This window comes from Pangasianodon hypophthalmus, chromosome 27 (assembly GCF_027358585.1).
Source record: "Pangasianodon hypophthalmus isolate fPanHyp1 chromosome 27, fPanHyp1.pri, whole genome shotgun sequence".
Taxonomy (NCBI): Eukaryota; Metazoa; Chordata; class Actinopteri; order Siluriformes; family Pangasiidae; genus Pangasianodon; species Pangasianodon hypophthalmus.
This window is the reverse complement of record NC_069736.1, coordinates 12,594,460-12,615,320: the sequence shown is the minus strand read 5'-3', so window position 1 is coordinate 12,615,320 and position 20,861 is coordinate 12,594,460. Positions and strand designations below refer to the sequence as shown.

General features: G+C 38.0%; 1 protein-coding gene across 1 annotated transcript in view; it reads left to right on the top strand.

Moving 5' to 3' along the window:
* Nucleotides 1-18,880: 18,880 nt before the first annotated feature.
* lamc3 (laminin, gamma 3) overlaps nucleotides 18,881-20,861 on the top strand; it is a 121,196-nt gene continuing 119,215 nt past the window's right edge. Inside the window, exon 1 of the mRNA XM_026922053.3 lies at nucleotides 18,881-19,757. Within this exon, the coding sequence (XP_026777854.3) occupies nucleotides 19,379-19,757 (379 nt within the window). The 5' untranslated portion in view covers nucleotides 18,881-19,378. The remainder of the gene's footprint in view (nucleotides 19,758-20,861) is intronic.

Genomic DNA, 20,861 nt, shown 5'->3' with positions numbered 1-20,861 from the left:
ACATTTTAAAATGCTTTTCAAATGAACTATCAATTAATGTCAACATAATTTCTGTTTTGGTTAAATTTAAGGATCAATTTTTAGAAATTCAGCCCGTATTCAAGTCTACTGGGTAATGAAATGTTGCCTTTTCTTACTCAGTAGTGGGATTTGAAGTTGAACGTTGATGCTCTTACCTCTCACTGAGTCTTTCAAAAAACGTTTCATCTACAGAAGAGGCAAGTCCAAATAACTGAGAGAGAGAGAGAGAGAGAGAGAGAGAGATGCTGCCTTTCTATCTGTAACTTCTAATAATTTGAGGTACAATGCACTTTACTGTTTTGGAAAGGTCACATACAAACACACATACACAAACACACAAACTACCTATCTGACATATGCCATAAAAATGCCACTAGAAACTTGAACCAGATAAAAAGAGGTTGAAGCTTTGTGTCCCTTCAAAAGGTTCTTTGCCCAGACCAAATCAGTCCAGGGTTATATGTAACACATGACTATGTATGCACGATCAGGTACAGTGGATTTGTGAGCACCATTCTTCACATACTCGCCTACTTCCTTTTGTCCATGTGGAGAACTAAAAGGGGTCTCAAATTGAAAACTATGATATCAAAGCTCAAACTGTCCTACTTTTACAAGCATTTACTAATTTAGAATATTCTGAAAAATGTTACACAAAACAGAGATTTTCTTTTATTCAAACAGTAATAGGGAAAGCGGTTAACAGTAATACTCAGTTCGTCTTTCCAGGCTTTATTTAAAAAAAAAAAAACAGGCAGACAAATCCAATGCAGAACATGGTTATAACCAGGCACAACATCAGCAAATGGACTAAACAGGGTCAAAACCAGAATCACAAAACCAAAGGACAAAAATGAGATCAGAAACCAGAGAACTATGCACAACAACAAAGGCTGGGTAAGTCAGGCAGATAAACACTGGATGATACTTCGCAGTGCCTGTGTGTGCTGAAAGTCCTTAAATAGTGTGAGTGTGTGAGCATACATGACTGAAACCAGGTGTACATGATCAGTAATGTGGTGACTGTGAACAATGAAAGTGAGTGATGGGAATTTGAGCCTGTGGTGGCTATGATGTTTTCTGGGAACTTGAGTCCAACATCGATTCTAGCCTTGACAGGACACAATCCCTCCCCGAAGAGCTCACTCTGGGAGCAGGATTGCTCGAGGACGGGGCACAGAACTTTTGGGGTGTTGAGCGTAGAACTCACTGCAGAGGAGGGGATCAAGAATGTGAATTGTGAGCTGGGACCCAGCTTCTCTCCTTTGTTGGTCTGGGCTACCTGTTGGAGACGTTGGTGGGTGCCTTCCCATACCTGCTCACTTCATCTAGACCATTCAGTGGGTGAGTCAGTAGGTTTAGCGTTCCATGGGAACAGGGGGTTGGTAGCCCAGCATACATTGGAAAGGAGTGAGTTGTGTAGCTGAGTGATGCAGGGAATTCTTGGCATACTTTGCCTATGGCAGAAACCATGCCTAATCTTGGTTATCTGCACAGAAAGTTCTGAGGAATCTACCAACTTCCTGCCTGGCTCTCACAACTTGGCCACTGGCTTGGGGGTGGTACCCAGACATGAGGCTGACCCATCTAGCCAGTGACACCATTCTTCTAGTGCCATCTTCACAGTAAGAAGTTCTCTGTTACCAGGGTCATAGTAACATTCAGCATGGCTCAGTTTCCTTGAAAAGAATGTCACAGCATGGAGTTTAGACTTTTGCTGAAATGCTGAGTTCTCAGCAGCTGAATTCCACTTGAGTTTTTTAGGACCTTTTTCAACAATGACATCAGTGGGGCTGCAATGGACCTGAAACTACATTTGAATCGGCGATATAAATTAACAAACCCCCACCCATAGGGCCTGTGAGGGGGCAGGCCAGTGGCCTTGACTATGCTGAAAACGTCCCAGGATATCTGTGGGTTGTGGGTTTGCATCCAGGGAAAGCCGAGAACTATGGGGTACCTTCAATTCAATCAAATTTTATTTGTATCGCACGTTTAACAATGGAAATTGTCACAAAGCAGCTTTACAGAAATATATAAATTCTAGATAGAAATTTTAAACTTATAAATTTATACCTACTAAGCAAGCTAGACATGATGTTGGCAAGGAAAAACTCCCTGAGACCACACGAGGAAGAAACCTTGAGTGGAACCAGGTTCAAAAGGGAACCCATCCTCATCTGGGTGACACAGGATAGTGCAATTATGAATGATTTCTCTTCTGTAACTGTATACTATATAGTCAAAATTGTGTAAACAGGAACTTATGAGCTTATGAGCAACTTATGAGTACGAGCTTCAGAGTCATTTCTTGATTCATTATAGTTTTAACTTAAAGTCTGTTGTACCAAACTGAAGTTATTATTGCTGGTATCTCAGGAGTAGCATTTGTATAGAGAGAGAGAGAGACGGCAGACAGAGGGAGGGGGAAGAGAGAGAGCACAGGTTATTAGGTATGCTCTTGTCATGTAATGGTTAATTGTACATTGTGTGTAGAGTGCAAGCAGGGACTCCAGCAAGACTAGCTATGACAGCATAACTAAAAGAAATAAACATAGACATGAGGGCACCTTAAGACATAAAGCAGACAACCACTCCACCATCAACAAACCTGAGTGAACATGTGCGAGTGGGGGGACAACATCCAAACATCCCAGTTTACCAAAACGCTCTAGACCAAATGTGACATGAACCCTCCTGATCTGCACCTTTACCTAAGAAAAGAAAATCATTAACAAACAAGTTATTATTGACCAAACAAGTACATTTTCAGCCTAGACTTAAACACTATGACTGTGTCTGAGTCCTGAACACTAATTAGAAGGCTGTTCCTTAACTGTGTGGCTTTGTAAGAGAAATCTCTGTCCCCTGCTGTAGCATGCACCTTTCGATCAAAGTAGGCATGGTGGATCATGAAAGACTGGAAGTTGCAGTGTGGATAAGATAGGGGTGATGTGGTCATATCTTCTGGTTCTAATAAGGAATTCTGGACTAACTGGGGCTTGTTTACGCACCTACTGGAACATCCAGACAGCAAGACATTACAATAATCCAACCTAGAGATAGCAAAAGTGTGGACTAGTTTTTCTGCATCACGTAGTGACATTATATTTCTTATCTTAGCAATATTAGGTCTCCTGAAGGGGAGTAAAACATTCTAATTGCTGATCTGATATGGTTATATTTTTATCTACATGAGCTTCAAATGAGAGACTGGAGTCAATAATCACACCAAGGTCTTTTACTGCTGCACATGATGAAACAGACAGGCCATCCAGAGTTACTATGTAATCAGAAAGCTTACTTCTAGCTGCATGTGGGTCCTAGTACAAGTACTTCTGTCTTGTCAGAATTAAGGAGAAGGAAGTTACTAAGCAACCAGTGTCTAATATCCTTCACACATTCCTCAACTTTAGTCTTCTTATTCTGGAGTCTTTCATCTAGTTTTGCTGAAACATACAACTGTGTGTCATCAACATAACAGTGGAAGCTAATACCAGGTTTATGAATAATAGATAGCATATATAGAGAGAAAAAAGCAGTGGGCCTAAAGCAGAACCCTGTGTAACACCAAATTTTACATTAGTATGCTTAGAGAAGTCACTATTTACACCTACAAACTGATAATGATCAGTCAAATAAGACCTGAGCCAGGAGAGGGCTGTTCCCTTAACTCCAGCAACATTTTCATTATCTGATCAGAGGTCAGTAGTAGGTTATTTACTATTTTAACCAGTGCTGTCTCAGTGCTGAGGCCTAAATCCTGACTGATAGATTTCATGAATGTTATTCCTATGTAGGTATGAGCATAACTGCTGTGCTACAACCTTTTCTAGGATCTTAGAGATAAAGGGGTCAAGGTCAGGTTTTTTGATAACTACTAGTTTCAAGGATTTCGGTACAAAGCCAGTGCTAAGGGAAGAATTGATCGTTTTTAGAAGTGTTTTGATTGCTTCTGGTAGTATCTGTACGAGGAAACGTGTAGGTCAGGGATCTAGTATACAAGTTGATGATTTTGATGAGTAAATAGTGAAAATATTTCAGTCTCCTGAACAGGAGTAAAACATTCTAATTGCTGATCTGATATGGTTATATTTTCATCTACATGATTAGCTATGAAATTGTCTGGCTTTAAATTAATAGTCTGAATTTTTTGCCTGATATTATCAATTTAGTCATTGAAAAAATTCATGAAGTCATCACTACTACATATTGATGGTGTGCATGCTTCAGTGGTGGTCTTAGTCCAAGTTAACTTTGCTACAGTATTAAATAAGAATCTAGGTTTATTTTTGTTATCTTCTATTAGGGTGGAGAGATAAGTTGATCTAGCAGCACTAAGAGCTTTTCTAGATCTCAGGAGGCTCTACTTCCATGCAGTTTGGAATACTACCAATTTGCTTTGACACCATTTACATTCTAATTTTCGAGTGGTCTGTTTTATGGTGCATTTATGATCGTTATACTAGGGTGCTAGGCTTTTCTCTCTAATTATTTTTCTTTTAAGTCGAGCTACATTATCTAGAGCATAGCAGAATGTTGACTCTAAGTATTCAGTTGACTGATCAAGTTCTTTTGGGTCAGGTAGTGATCCAATCAAAGTTGCTGACTCTGCGAGATTATTGATAAAACTATATGCAGGTAGTTGACGTGAATGTACAGTTTGATGCAGTAGCATGGTGAAGTGCATATATTATGACTAAGACACATTAATCTTCCATCAGTGAAGGCATTTGTTTATGGCTTATGGTTAGTCACGGACAGACCAGCCCATCCTCGTATATAAGGTGACATTTCTTTTGTCATATTGAATGATTCATTTTATTTGTCTTAATTTATAGTTTTGTGTTGGGGGCTTTCTTTATTTTTCAGGTTATTTAATTAAAGCCAATAATATAAAATGACCAGTTTTCACAAAATTTAAACTCGACAGTATATTCCAGCTTGACATATGAGTCTTATTGTTTCTAGAAGTGAGAGCGTGCAGAATAAAGTTCATGTCCATCAGCAGAAGCCTCTTTGTACAGTAGCTCAATGATAGGCCTTCTTCGGATTGAGGATGCTATGTTTACAGCAGCGTCTGGGAGTTTTCTGCAGGGTGATCATGACCCATTCATGTTTGAATCCAGCCTCATCCGAAAATGAGACTGGATCAGCCTCTTTGAACTGGCATGCGCTGCTGACAGGCTCGAGTTGAGTGGGATTGGATAGTGATGTACAAGCCTCAACACCAAGGCATGCTTTTGCACAGCACTGGTCATAACAGAAATCATTATGCCACAATCCAAGAATTTGTTGCAAAGGACAACAAAAATAACTTTGGCAGGAATTCCTTTGTGAGCAGGCAGGAGTCAGATTAAAATAAATAAATTAATAAAAATAAAAAATGCACACCACTACACTTCATACAGAGTGATGTCAAATTTATAAATTGCCATTAAAGCAAATTAAATAAAAAAAAAGAGTCAGCTATAGTTATTCTATTCAGCTGTATATGATCTGAATATCTGTATATCATCTTTAATGATCCTCCCCAAAACACACCAACACTTTTTGTGTTTTTTTCTTAAAAAGGATAAGAAATATAAATTGTGAATGAATACAGAACCAGAATAAAAATGAATCAACTTAACACCCACACTCAGGGTGGATTTAAGGCCACACTTTTCCTCTTTGCTGAGACTAAACAACGACTATTGAGTCAGCATGGTTTTTGTTGCACAGTAAACACAGCTGTCTAATAGCACTTCTTTTAAAGTGCTGCAACCGACTCATTTTTTTTTGTATGTCTTACTGTCTGCTAAGATGAGTGTCTTGCTTTGCCAGATTTTTGCATCCTGCAAACACGTGATACTATTACTGCATAGCTAGACGATAGTGTGATTGCATCATCCTGCAGATGCCCGAACCCTTTTCACACAGTAAAATGGGATTTTTTTTTCCATAGTGAAATTGCCATTCTAACATTCACCTATTCAGTTCAGTGAACTCAACCTCTTTCTAGTGCAAGTAATCAGACACCTGGAATGACCCAGCAGTCAATTCATTCATTTTCAGCATACCATTTTCACTCTCTTTTCCCTTACATTTACACATCTATCAGACTCAGCAAGCATTCCAACAAGGCTCACCTTCAGGATTGGATGGACATGATTTTATCACCGAGATCATCTTTAAAGCACTTCAACATCATTTGTCTGAGGCGATCATGGGCATTTTTTCACCCAAACCAGACGGTTGAAGATTAGAAAAAAAAATCACCTGGTCTTTTTCGCGTCTTCAACTGTCCAGTTTCGGTGAGTCTGTTCCCATGACAGTCTCAGATTCTTGTTCTTGGCTGATCAGTGGAAATTATCGAACATCCTGTTCAAAAGTTTACACCCCCCTGGCTCTTAATGTATCGTGTTGCCTTCTTGAGCAACAGTGAATGTTTGCACCTTTTGTAATAGTTGTGTACGAGTCCCTCTATTGTCCCCATTGTGAAAAGGTGGATCTCAACATCATATAGCTGATGTTGGAAAGGGGTCAAATATGCAGAAGATGCTGGAAAACCAAAAAATGTGCAGGATTTTTCTGAAGAACAGTGGGCAGTGTAACTGCACAGGACAAACAAGGAACTCATGAACAACTATCACAAAGTCGTTGATCATCCATGTAACAACACAGTATTAAGAATGAAGCGTGTGTAAACTTTTGAACTGGTTCATTTGTGTAAATTCAGTTATTATTGTCTTGTGGACATCTGCTATGTGTTTTTAATTATTAACATTTTGCTGATTCTTTGAGGCATATGTAAACTTATCACCACAACTGTACATGTATATATGAGTGGAAAATATCACCAAAGCAAACTAGCCTAGGTAGACCAAAATCTCAAACTAGACGGACCAAAGTCTCACCAAAACAAACTATTTTTATGCATACCTTTATAAAATAAAGTGTTGGTTATTCAAAGATATATTGCAGGCTGTCTTTTCTTTTCCATACAGTCAGATTCACTGTTTTAGCTTAAATGAGGGTGCATTTGGTTAATGTTGATCATTTCCAAATGAGGTGTCCATGAAGTGTCTATACTTGGATTATGGTTACCCACAAATGAATACTAATGAGTTGTGCAATAGAGAATCTTTTACCAAATCCTATTGTTATAAATATTTCAAATGGCATAAAAATAAATAATGCTTAATTACATTTTATAATTTGCTAGAAAAAAAAAGTAGTGATGTGGAATTGCCCGGAAATTTAAAAGGTAATCAGTTTGTTCCAAGCAACTGTAATCAATAAATAAAATAAATAATCAAAAATTATTCTCTTTCACCATTCCTGGCGGGCTGGACCATAATGGCAACTGGTAGTTCGGGGTTACAGTTTTCTGTGCAGTGCAGCACATTGTCTTCTGAATCAAGGGGCTAATGATTGCCTAGTAGCGTCATCATTTCATACTGAACGCAGTCTCACAGCCCACTTTGGCCTCCGCTCTCCTTTAGTTTTGTGCACCTGCCTCCCCTGACACTTTATTTGCTAAGATTTTTGAGAATGTCAAATAGACTTTTATCCAAAGCTTTCTGCTATAGAAATGTTCACTGGGTGATGGCTTAAGACTGTTCTCTTTATCTCCTTCTGTAATGAAGTGTCAAAGATCTGTACATGTGTAGTGTTAATTAAAAATGTGGTTCTATTTCGCAGGACCAAACAAGGACTTTGATCAATAATATCCACAGCTAGTATAGTTTCAACAGATCTGCTTACAGAAGTACAACATTGTTATGGATTAACAATAAAGTTAAGAGACGACAGTCTCTTAGACTTATTTTTTGCTTAGTCAGTCACCAGTGACTTTATTGTTGGCCTCCTTGGAGGTAGTGGTGTTTTGTTCTAGACTGGGACAAGAGTTTGATTCCTGTGGGCTTTTACACTCTTATAGTTGTTATAATAGTTGGCCCTGCTGTATGTAGGAAAGATGGTATATTTTAGCTCATGTATACAAAAGAGGCCAGTTGCTCACATCCTGTATTTATTTTATTTTTATATACTGTACCTACTTTGCATCAGCAGCTCATGACCATAGATCTTATTGAAACAGGATGACATTAATAACAACATAGCCTCAAAGAAAATTAAGTCAAGAGGCTATCACACTTATACTACAGGCTACTATCTAGTGAATATATTTAGAGTAACCTTGTTATAGGTAGTTTAGAGACAACAACACAGTTTACATTATCCACTTCTTATCTACTTCTTATCTTACTATTATCTGCAACCCCATTTACTTCTCCCAATCATTGCAATATATATTATAGTAGAAATGGTTCTGTACATCAGATATACTGTTTTCACTTATATTTTGTCTTTCTGTCAAATTTTAATAGATTTAATATAAAATATTTAAACTATTTAATAGAGATTCTTAGATTTAATAAAGATTATTTTCTATAAATTAAGATCTTGGCAGCTGCAGAGTATTTTTTTAAACTGGCCCCATGACTACTCTGTCATTTACTGTCCTGTCTATTACTCCTCCCCAACAAATGGGGCAGTGTAAGTCCGGCCCCAGTGAACCTCTACTAGCATTTATTGCCCACTAGGTGCAATATTAACTCTATGGAGCTAAATGGGGCTGTGAGCACACATATTTGCACAACATCTAGAAAGGCATGCAAATCAATAATGGAAATCGGCTTAGATATATCAAATAGCAACATTTTAAAATCTTTGGTTATTAGTTATTTCAACAAAAGTTTAAAATGTATAGAGTTGTGAATGAAGACTTTATTAAGATTAACATTTGTTGCATGGCTGATATATGTATGTATATTCATATTTATTTATTTGTGTGTGTGTGTGTGTGTGTGTGTGTGTGTGTGTGTGTTCACTCGAGACAGTCAGTTAAAATCACAAGAGGGTGCATCCATTTCACAGTGAAGGATATCCATTTGACCTACAGATATGAGCAGTCCAGTGAACACATCGATACAGGCACATTGTGATCTAAGTACAACTTCTAGCTGGAACATTCTGACAAAGACACAAGTTTTGAAGCAAAAAGTTCATATGAGTTACATATGAAAAAGTTGTATGGTACATTTGGCATAGTGCACACACACACACACACACACACACACACACAGACACATACACACACACAAACAAAGTTTTTTATACTTTTGTTTTCATTACCTTTCCTATGTTTTCTTGTCTCCTCCCTTTTCCTCATCTCACAAAAAAAATTTATCACCTGTCTTCATCCAGCCCCTTCTCTCTCCCACTCTATCTCATTGTCTTCCCCTCAATTAATCTCTCTCTATATCTCTGGATGTCTCATTTATCTGTAACCTTTGTGGCCTTGTTTGAACCACCATCTCCAGTATGTGACAGTCCGGTAGTACGATTAATACCCCACACACATGCAACCACACACACACACACACACACACACTGAAGTGTTCCTGTCCCTGTCTTCCCATATGAATTTCAAATGAATAGAAAATCTTATCCATATATCAAAGGTTTCATTAGTCACGCAGCATCTGGGCATGTGTGTGTGTGTGTGTGAGTGAGAGAGAGAGAGAGAGAGAGAGAGAGAGAGAAAGAGGGAGCTTGTGTGAAGGAGGGGCAGCAGGTCAAAATTCTCATGGCTCATTTCCCTTTAATAACATAAAGATTGAAATTTTAACATAGTCAGGTTTACTTTCGCTATTCATCTCCAGGCAAAATGACTACCATTACTGTGAACTGTCCTTAGATGCACTCTCCTCTCCACTGCCAACAGAGATATAGCTTGTCTACATATACACGAGATAATAGCAATAATTAGCTATAAGAACACCGAGGTACAGGCTTTGAAATATTTCAGAAGGTTTTTGGTTTTTTTTAGCTGTCTCCAGTTGTCAAATTCGATAAAGAAACAGTAGGCCTGTCCTGATAACGTAACGCAAAATGTAATCTACTATGTGGAAAAACTTGAATTCCAAGACCCAGTCAGCAGCGATAACTGATTCTCAACTCACCTCAGAACAGTTTAGGAGGAAACTTAAAATATGGCCATAGTGTTAATCACCCATTATGTTTCGCTTTCAAAGGGTGCTACGCTATCAGACTTTGCCTTCTTGTTCAAATGTATGTAATGCACATATATTATATGCTAACATCTGACATACAATAGCTATCATATAAATGTGAGTACATGAGAATAATTGGTGGTTTGTAAAATGCAAAAACATGTTTGTTTGTTTGTTTTCTTGTTTAAACTACCTGTAATATTGCTAGCCAAATCTGTTTGCTAGCTGCAGTAATGTTAGATGATTGGCTTAGGCTACATGCTCCTTACTTTGCCACAAATTAACACTTTTTCAATTTTAAGTTGTTATATTGTGTAATGTTAATATTTAATAACTTATTACGAGCATGATAAAGTTCATTATTAACTATTGTACTGATGGCGTAGTATCAGTCCGTCATACTGTCTTGTAAACCAATAAAGCAATAACTCAATAAAATTAAACCAGTTGATGTAGTACACATTCGGCAATGTGATTAACTAGGACACATTTCTGCAACATAGAGCTCACAAAAATTTTAATCTGGTTATGGCCCTGCCTGAGATGTCTAAGGGTGCTAATACATGTGCCGCATTTAATCCATTTGAATTGAATCCTGGTGTCCTCTTTGGTGCAGTTCATTCAGACAGACGAAATCAGAGAAACTGCACTCGGGTATAGACCAAAACAAGCGGTCTGAGTGAGATGGTGTCAATCCAGGAACTCTAGTGCGGTTCAGGTGATGTTATTTACAACTATTAGTTATAACTTAATTATTAACTTTATGTTTACGTTATTTAAATAATTATCTAGTAATTTTTTGAGTGCTGTCGCCACCATGTTCTCTAAGCTCAGGAGACTTTTAAAGTTCTATGTGTACATGGGAAAGGTTTGTTTACCTTTTTCCCATGCCACTTTTCTGATCAATATATGAACAGAATTTTATGAGTATGTTTTCAGCCCTACATGCCCCTCGGTCAGTGTTTTTTGCTTTTTGGATTGAGAAAAGAGAAAGGAGCAAACAAACTAAAAGTATCAATCTGCTCTGATTCAGGCTTGGCAAACTTCCTTTAATTTTTTTGAGCAGTATATTTACATATGTGTATATATATATATATATATATATATATATATATATATATATATATATATATATATATATATATATATATATACAAATGCACAAACACAACACATGAAGCTAAATACAGCTTTTCAAGCTATATCATAATATACTGTATATAATCACTATGTTGAACTTTAAGTATTCATAATTATGGATACCAAGTAAGTATTATTTAGCATTGTTAAACATTTAAATATTTCCTACCTGATGACATGGGTAATTTATATAAATACATATTTGTCAATGACTCCACAAAGATAAGTGTAATTTTAATCACAGCCATTGCTTCAATCAACATGGACATTGTTTGACCCATTGTAACAGAACTGTTGTTAATTGCTATTATTATTTAATATCACAATTAATTGTATGTATAAAAAATAATTTTGTTGTACACACAAATGACTTGGATATTAAAGAAAGTCATTCAAGTTAAATTCTTCTTATTAATTTTATTCTGCATAATGAAAAGTTCCAGCAACACTGATTTCTTTCGTGTGATTAGCAATCCTCTGTGGTCTCTCCTGTAACTGATTTGATTATGCATGAATAATTTGACTATGCATAAATAAAAATATCAGGATTGTTGCTGCTGCTATGACAACACTGGCTCACAAGTACAAATTCAGGAATAATATACCATCAAATGCTGTGCATGCTGATGTTTGTGGGGGACGGGGGGGTCAAGACATTATATTTTTTCCTATAACTTTATTTGTATATAATGCAATGAAACAATTATCACTTTTTTTTTGTTAAAAATGGAAACAGTATTTTTAATACTTCACCCTTACAGATATAATATAATTACATAAAGACAAGCAAGAGCTAGCAAGCAGAAAAAGGAGAGAGAGAGAGAGAGAGAGAGAGAGAGAGAGAGACTGAGTTCAGTTTAACAATTGTCCAATCTTAACTATAATGATAGTTGAAAGGTTTCTGAAGCTTTTTTCCTGCTGAAGAGGTGTTTATTTGTTCCAACTTATTCTTTTTGTGGAATTTGTAGAAGTAGCTTTAACAAGAGACCTCACAAGAGCTGGCTAGTAGCTACCTGGATGGGTTTGATATTTCTGTGTTGTTTTTTTGTTTTGTTTTATTTTTCTGGGAGGTTTTCCTGCCCATTTTTCTTCCCAATTTGATCTCCTGTATGATTTGACAATTCCCAACCAGTGAGAGTGAGGGCTAACAAGACCTCCAAGCTATGTGAAGCCAGCCAATCCCATCCCAACTGTTGCTCATGCTACGTCACAGGACAGCATAACACATTCACTGGAAAGCACAGTCTGTCCTCTTTAGCATTAGCTCACAGATACCCATGTATGTGTGATTGACAGGGGAAAGAGTATGCCATCCCTCCCACTCAGACAGCACAGCCAATTTTTCTCACTTGGCTCACGACCATGGGTGACTGTGGCATCGCCAGGATTCAAACTCGCCATCTCCAGACAAGTGGGCGAACACTGTTCTGTTGTCGAGCTATGTCTATTAATCCTCTGTTTTGTTTTAGCTAAGACTCATGGTAGCTAGCAACTGGCCAGTGTGTCTGAATACCTCTTTATTGTGTATTTTGTCCATTGGTCTATTCTATCTTCAGCTCTGTGCTTTAGCTAGCATGGTAAAAGAGGCTGGCAAATGGCTAACGGGTGTTTTTGGTGTGTTTATCTATATTTTATGGTCCATTTTCACGGTTGAGTTAGGTGCACATAGTGAGTATTTAATACAGAAATTGCACACATTGGTATTCATACCTTAAACATAACTACAGGATTAAGCATGGATTATACTTGCTTTTAACTATGTGTATGCATATGCAAGTTGCCTGTTACCCATATCATGTGTCGCTTGGGCACGTTATCACAAATGAATGCATCCGGGTTGTGCAATACCAACAGAAATAGTGGACGCAGTATAGCAGCATGTGACACGCAAACTAGCGTTGTGTCTAGATAGCTATTGAGTACTAACACCAGCCAGTTTACCTATTATTGTTAGTGTTTGGATTTTAAAAGCTATTCAGACATTATGTGAGAGTTACCCGTGAGTAGTGGAGTCTAAACCAGAGGCATGTCTCAGTTATGTGCTACTCGGACTCTGGACTTCAGCTAATTTTTTTGTGTGATATTGGCTCAAACAAGGAGCTGTATTAGGTCCAGTACCACTCGCTGACAGTTCGATCTAAATACAATATGTCATGATGAAACTGAAACTTTAAAATAAAGTTATAACACTTTTGTAGCAGATTGTAGCAGATCAGATCCTCTGATTTGGGCCTTGTCCCAAGCTGTATATTCCTGCACTAAATACTATGTTAGTACACCAATACTGCCATTACTATTTACGCACTATATTTAGTGCCCAGTATGTGGTTTTGGACACAGCAATAAATTTGTATTGAATTTGTATTGACTTCCCACTCACAGATGTCAGATTATTCTGCAAGGTACAGCACAACTCAAGCTATGAATAGTGAGCAGCGTTTAGCAATGAGATTCCCTAGAGGAATTCCCAAATCTTAAATGTAGCAGCTTTAACTTGTGCGGGATTGGTTAGAATTAGACATCCTAGAAGTTATGCTTAAATGTGAGTGTATCAGTAGTCTGACTTTGTGTAGCAAAAACACTTTCTTAGAACAGTATGTGGCACACCATATTACTTTGAGAAATAATATACTTGTGGGGACATTATGGAAGTGTGCTTGTGCTACTTTCTTGTCCTTGTTCTTTCATGGCAAAACTGTAAAGGTCTTGGCTTATTCTGCAACTTGGAATTGAGTGGTTTGGTCCTGACTTGTCTCACACACACACACACTTTTCTGGCCACCTCAGCAGTGCTTAGCCATGCATGCTCAATTATTAGCTGGCTAAATTAAAAACATGGAAATTTCATTGTGAATTTGGGAACATTGGATGAAAAAGGAAGTTGAAGATGAGGATGGGGAACATTTTAATCAAGTCATTTTATGGCTCGTAATGACTGCCCCTCTACCTCCCTCTTCAATTAAGTCCCAAATAATCGAGAAAAAAAGAATAAAAGTGTAACACCAAGTCAGGACATTACCCCTCACTGCCAGCAGAGGTCATGCTCTCCTGGGTTCTAGTGTGACCTCTGACCCCAATTAACTTTTCTCTTCCTAATTTAATGTATATGAACTGAATGTTTTCAGTAGTTAATTGAGAATTCTTGCCAATTCTCTAACTAGGTAAGTTTTGTGTCTTGTACATTCTAGTTAGCCTTGAATGTCTAGACTGTTTGCCTGTTCACTTAGTACACAAGGACTAATATACTCCAGATATACTCCAGATAAAAGATCCATACAAATTTTTCAAAAGGATCTTGATAAAGCACAAGCCGGCTCAATGGTGCATTTGGGGTGGTCAGATTCATTTGCAGCCAGATGCACACAACTGATAATCAATTTTATTTGTATAGTGCTTTTAATAATGGACATTGTCACAAAGCAGCTTTACAGAAATAAATGGATTCACAAAATAAATATTGTAAATATTTGAATTTATCCCTGTGAATTTATCCCTAATGAGCAAGCCAGTGGCGACAGTGGCAAGGAAAAACTCCCTGAGATGATATGAGGAAGAAACCTTGAGAGGAACCAGGCTCAAAAGGGAACCCATCCTCATCTGGGTGCAACGGATAGTGCAATTATAAATAAATCCCTTCTATTATTGTGTACTATATGGTCAAATAGTGCAATTGTGCAACCAATAAATTCATCACAGTTTTCGCAAGAAGTCCGGTTGGTTAAAATCTATCCACTGTCCACTGATGGAGTCCTGAGTACGAAGGTGCTCGTGGCAACTGCAGCCCCAAAGCCACTACAGCAATCGCAGTCCCAAGCCATTACAGTACAGCTCCCCATATGTGATCTCCAAGCCATCTCCACAGCCCCCAGGTGGCACCATCCCCAGCAATCCAAACAGTTCTTCAGGCCGTCCATATGGGGCCACCCCCAGCAGCAGCGAGCGAACTCAACCGATGAGAACTCCAACCAGAAGTAGGGCATCGGGATGGGTCAGGCAGCGAGGAGGAGCAGAAGGGGTCAGGATCACTGGCATCTCAGAAGTAGCATGTGTAGCTCGACAGAGAGTGAGGGAGAGAGAGATGGAGAGAGATGGAGAGATTGTTAGGTAAGCTTTTGTCCTCTAATGGCTAAGGACAATGTACTTTGAGTGCAGAGTGCAAGCAGGGACTCCGGCAAGACTAGCTATGACAGCATAACTGATACTGTATACATCACCACAAATGTCAGGCCTATAGAAATGGGCCATTAAAAAGGTGCAGTGTTTTATCTACTCCTAGGTGCCTGGCCGTGGGACTACAATAAGCTGTGCTGAAAAGCATTTCAACATTTGGGGTTTTGGGACGAACAACTGGGTCACAGCAGAGGTGCTCTGCTTGCAGCTCATCCTGGCCTAGTCTCAGTGAGGTGATGTACCAGGAAGTACATCTGCTGCCAAGACCGTGCACATTCCTCATATTAAATAACTGGCTCTTAATTGATAGTTGGTTAATATGCTGCTGATGGTTTGTTATCTCCAAACATGGACAAGATATCACATTAACGTCTACAGACGCTGCACTTCTGCTACTGCAGATACATACTGCTTCTTCTGCATAGTGCTTCTTCTGGCTTACAGGGTTCATTTATCAGAATGTTTTTCAAAGAGTGAGAGGAAGAGCAAAAGTAGGCTCAGAAAGTGCCATCACTTTCAACATGAGATCAATACTTAGTTTCCACTCAGCTGCAGAAAATTGTTAGTGGATCCCCCAGTGAGATGCCAGCTCATTCATCTCAATATTTTTTCTACCATCCTAATGGTTGTGCTCTGATGGACTCGCCAATCTTACCCATCTACAAACCGTTCTACGCAGTAGGGTGCAGCCCATTAGGGAGACATTACTTCACTTGCACGTCACTTCTGCAGCTACTCTTTCAAATGAAACAGTGCTCTCTCTCTCTCTCTCTCTCTCATTATTATTTATTTACACAACACATGGTTCAGTTGTTTTTGTAATTTGTACATCGACTGGAAAGTTTGTGCTTAATCGATTTACTTCTAGTTTCTCCTCTGAAGTCATTTTGGGGGAAGAAAAGTATAAAAAGTAAACAATCTGTTTACAGTACCTTGTTATGTTTATTGCACCTCCTATTGTATTGCACACTGTCACGTCATGCCCAACTTCGGCCACAAACGCCATGTTCCAATACATGTAATTATTTGACAACTGTCAATGATAGGATGCATGAATCTACAGTGTGGGCTAGAAATCAGCCCCAGGCTCTACTTGAAATGTAAATTTATTTCTCATGACCACTGGTGATGAGATTATTTTGGATTCCACAAAAAGAAAAATAATGTTAAGTCAATTATTGACCTCAAAAAGTCGCCATGGATGGCAGAAATTAAACCCTTCAGTGATCATACCATTCATGTAGGTCCACTTCCCAGGTATGCCACATGCATATGTTCATAATCTACACATTGTATATAGTTTACTTAACAGGTCCATCACAAAAACCTTCAATCTTCATGTAATCTATGTAAATGTTGAATGCTATACCTTCACCTAGTACTGTTATACCTGTGCCATGGCTGCTGTAGCACCCAAATTCCCCCTTGGGTATCAATATACAACTATCTCTCTATCTAATCATTAGTAATGCTTATCTTTATTCCAGAATGAGTAATCCAAACAAAGACTGGGCATTCAGCATGCTTACTGGCCGCAAGTTTCACATTTTGGGTTGTTAAAAATCTAAAATGGATTGCTATATAAGGCCCCTGAATAGGGAGTTTCAAAAACCTTTCAATCTTTTTGTTTGCATGTAATATATTCTAGTTTTGAGAAATACACTACAAATTAATAGCATGCGTTTGGGTATCACACTGAGGGGAAAAAAGAAAACAACAGAAGACACAGCAGGCCATTATATATCTACACAACTGGCGCATGGAAGTGCAGAGATGCACGAACCTTAATGATTCTGAAGCATGTAGCCAGAAAAATGAATAAAATATGGGCCACATGGGTGACAGATCAACAATATACAGTATGTAAATGCATTTTATTTTAAGAATGGTTTTTAAAACAGTGAACACTACATTTACAATGATATATAGTCCTAGCGTAGTTACCAGATGTATGAATCTGTGATAGGTTGGAGGTACCTCAGGCAAAATATCCATCAGATCAGAATGCTCTCCTCAAGCCGACTTAACCCATTAGCTATATTCCTCTAGTGAAGCTGAGCCAATTATGCCAGCTTTTAAAGTCAGATCTTGGGCAATGGTTTAGCCAAGGACCCCAGTCGCAAAGCTCTGAAGAAGATCTTTGCCCTGTGAGTCTAGTCATCCAGAGCCCACATTTTTATGGTTCAGCCTCAGTCCAATAAAATTATTATATATACCAGACAAGATGGAGCTGACATCTAAGGACAAAAGGGCAGGACCTCACATGCCACCTGGCCTCTCTGAAACATGATTCTGTCATGGGTCATTGTTTGTTTTAAACATTTTCTATTTCTTCATTATTCACAACAGATCCTTTTCAACTAAGGGTGCTTTGGACTAGGTTGGTTTAACTTCACACTGAACATAATTAAATGAACCAAACCCCCAAAAAAGTTGGCTGAGGGCATGTATAGCTGAAGACATCCTTGTAAAATACTTTCATTCAATAATCAGCAATACAGTGACAAAAGAATTGAACAAATCTTCACTAAGTGCATGTAGAAATCTAAAAAAAGCACCCAAGTACAGAGAACATGCAGCCAGAACTCAGGAATTTACTAGATAATTATATAAACAACTACTTTAAAACATTTTGTGTATCATATCAGCCATTTTTTGTTGGCAAGTCAGAATATCCAGAGCACAAATGGCATTTCCAGTGTGTTGCATTAACAAAATACTTGACATGCTTGGTTCATGTCCTGCATCTGGGGTGATTCAGGATCTAATTGCTTTCTTACTGCTATCAAACTGTGTTATTAGTTCACTTGGAAGCAGACTGAGACCAACTCATTAGACTGTCTCGGAATGCACCCAAGTGTGATCGCTGTGTTCGCAACAAGCAGGGGAAAAAACAGGGTTTGATTCAAACAGATTAAATGTTGCATAGGTGAGCACCCTAAATACCTAGAATTAAGAACTTTTTTTAACTTCAGATAACTAATAATAATAATAATAATAATAATAATAAAATGGGAATCAGAAAATCTTGAAGTTAAATGGGAAATTTTAGAGAACCAGTTGCTTTATGCCCAAATTTGAACATTCTTAAATATCTATAGAGAGTATGTCATACTCTTTTCACTTAGTCCTTGATGCCTGATCTTAATTCAAGGAATTTTAGTTCAAATCCACGGACTACTGGAGCAAGTACCTGCTAAACTGTGTGGTTGGATTGCATTTTGCTTTGAATGAAAGCATCTGGTAAATAAACAGTGAGAGATTTTAAATGCAGAGAATTGATAAATGAATATAAAAGAAGTTAATTCAAAAACAAACTGCAATACCAGTCCATCCAAAAAGGAGGCGCCACTCCATCTAACCCTTTTACCTCTGTATTTCTCTCCATACTTTCATCTCATTTTACCCCTCCTCCTTTAGTCTACACCCCCATCACACTGCCTCTTGCCTAGTTTGCCCTTCCTTCTCATCTGTGCCTCTATGTGTGTGTGTTTATGTGTGTGTGTGTGTCCCATTGAATGTGTTAGATGGGAAACATGTTTTGAGTCTTCAGGAAAGAAAGGAGGAATGAAGATTGCTCCACATGAGAGAGAAACGTTTCAAACTTTTCACAACTTTTATGTTCCTATTACATGCATGTGAGTGTGTGGAGCTTCTTTTGTATTCCTGAAAAAAAAAAAAAGACACGGTTTGTGAACTGCATGGCACTACTCATTTCTATGTAATGCATGTTTTTTCAGAAACGTATTTAGTCTTGTCACTGATTCTAACATTGCGGTTAAATGCTCAAGCATGCATGTGCGTACATCTGAGTGTGTGTCTGTATTAATAAATATGCTGTTAATAATCAGATATTCAGTTTCATGTGTTTGAGGCAGGCTTTCCTTTTCATTTCTTTTCCCATTTCTTATGTCCACTAAACTTTACTTTACTTACAGTAGTAATTTACTTTAGCTTATTTTACCTCTTTCGCTGCTGCATAAAACATGTATTCCACTACATTTTCCTTTGCTGTCTCCATCCTTTTTCTTTTATTCCTCTCATATTCATATGTTTTTGCTGGGATGGACTCCTGCCACGATGAGGAAGGCACACCAAGTGTCTGCATGCCTAAATTTGAGAACGCGGCTTTCAACCGTACCATAATTGTTTCAAACGTGTGCGGCTCTCCTCCTGAGGACTACTGCATGCAAACGGGTTCCACACGCTCCTGTCGGCATTGTGACGCTTCAGACTTTGAGACAAACCACAATGCCACCTACCTGAATGACTTCCACAGTGATGAGGAACCTACCTGGTGGCAAAGCCAGTCCATGTTCTACGGAGTGCAGTACCCCAACTCTGTCAATCTAACACTACACTTAGGTAAGCCTATTTGATAACTAAGAACATTTCTTCTTAGTGCAAACAAGAACTTTTTGGTTTTTTTATTAATCATGTTAGTTGACTCCCAGTTTGCTCTGTGCATATGACATCACGATAGCGTTTGAAGTAATGAATGGAGACTTGTGCACCATTGCGCAAATAGATTCTGCTAAATGTTCCTACAGGCTTCTGTTCACCGGTAGCCATATTGCCATTTTGGCTGAAGGTTTCATTTCGCAAGAGCAATAAATGAGAAATATTTGCTAATCAAACGGTGAAATGAACCACTCCATAGCATTATGAGAAGAATGTTCACACAGCAATACCCCTTTTAATTTAGCCATCCTATTTCTCCTACACTAAACAGTCAGACGCAATTTGAACTTACTTGAATGCTGTTATTTCAGTTCAGTTCAGTGACGAGTAGGAACTATCACGCCTTCTCTGATTACATATTAAAATCCTACATTTGTTTTCGAGAGCAAATAGAAAAGGCCTGAAACAAATTTCACAAAAACCTTCAGGCAAATTATGTATTTCTTTACACTTGTATCTAGACTTTTATCAAGCTACTTGCCTTTTCCTGTGTAGTTGAGTTATATTGTTATTAGTATTATTATAAGCAGTCACAATTTTTAGGCATCTGTTAATGATTTTCAGTGTAGACTGTTTAAATGTAATACCTTTACAACCAAATACTGCTATTTTAGTGATACTAGGTCCAGATTTTGGGAGGATTTACTGCTGTTGTTTCAGTGCTTCCTGTGTTTATTGGATCCTGATCTTTCTACTTCGTTGTAGTCCAGTGTTGTTTCTATATTCTAAGAGTAGATTTAAACTAAACAATGTGATCTAAATTGCTTAATAGCTTTTTTTTTTTTAACTCAGCAAAGTGTCTAAAAATTAGAGGGGTTTTTTAGGGGCATTATGTTAATTGTATCAAAATTCATAAATACCACTGGCTGGATTTGTTTGGCCTTGTGACTGGTCAACTAATTATACTTGTATTTCAATTTCCCTAACTGAAAATATATTGACAATTGAAATGACCCCAAATATAGTGGTTTTTTTTTAAATTATTATTACTATTTTTCAAGAATCTCC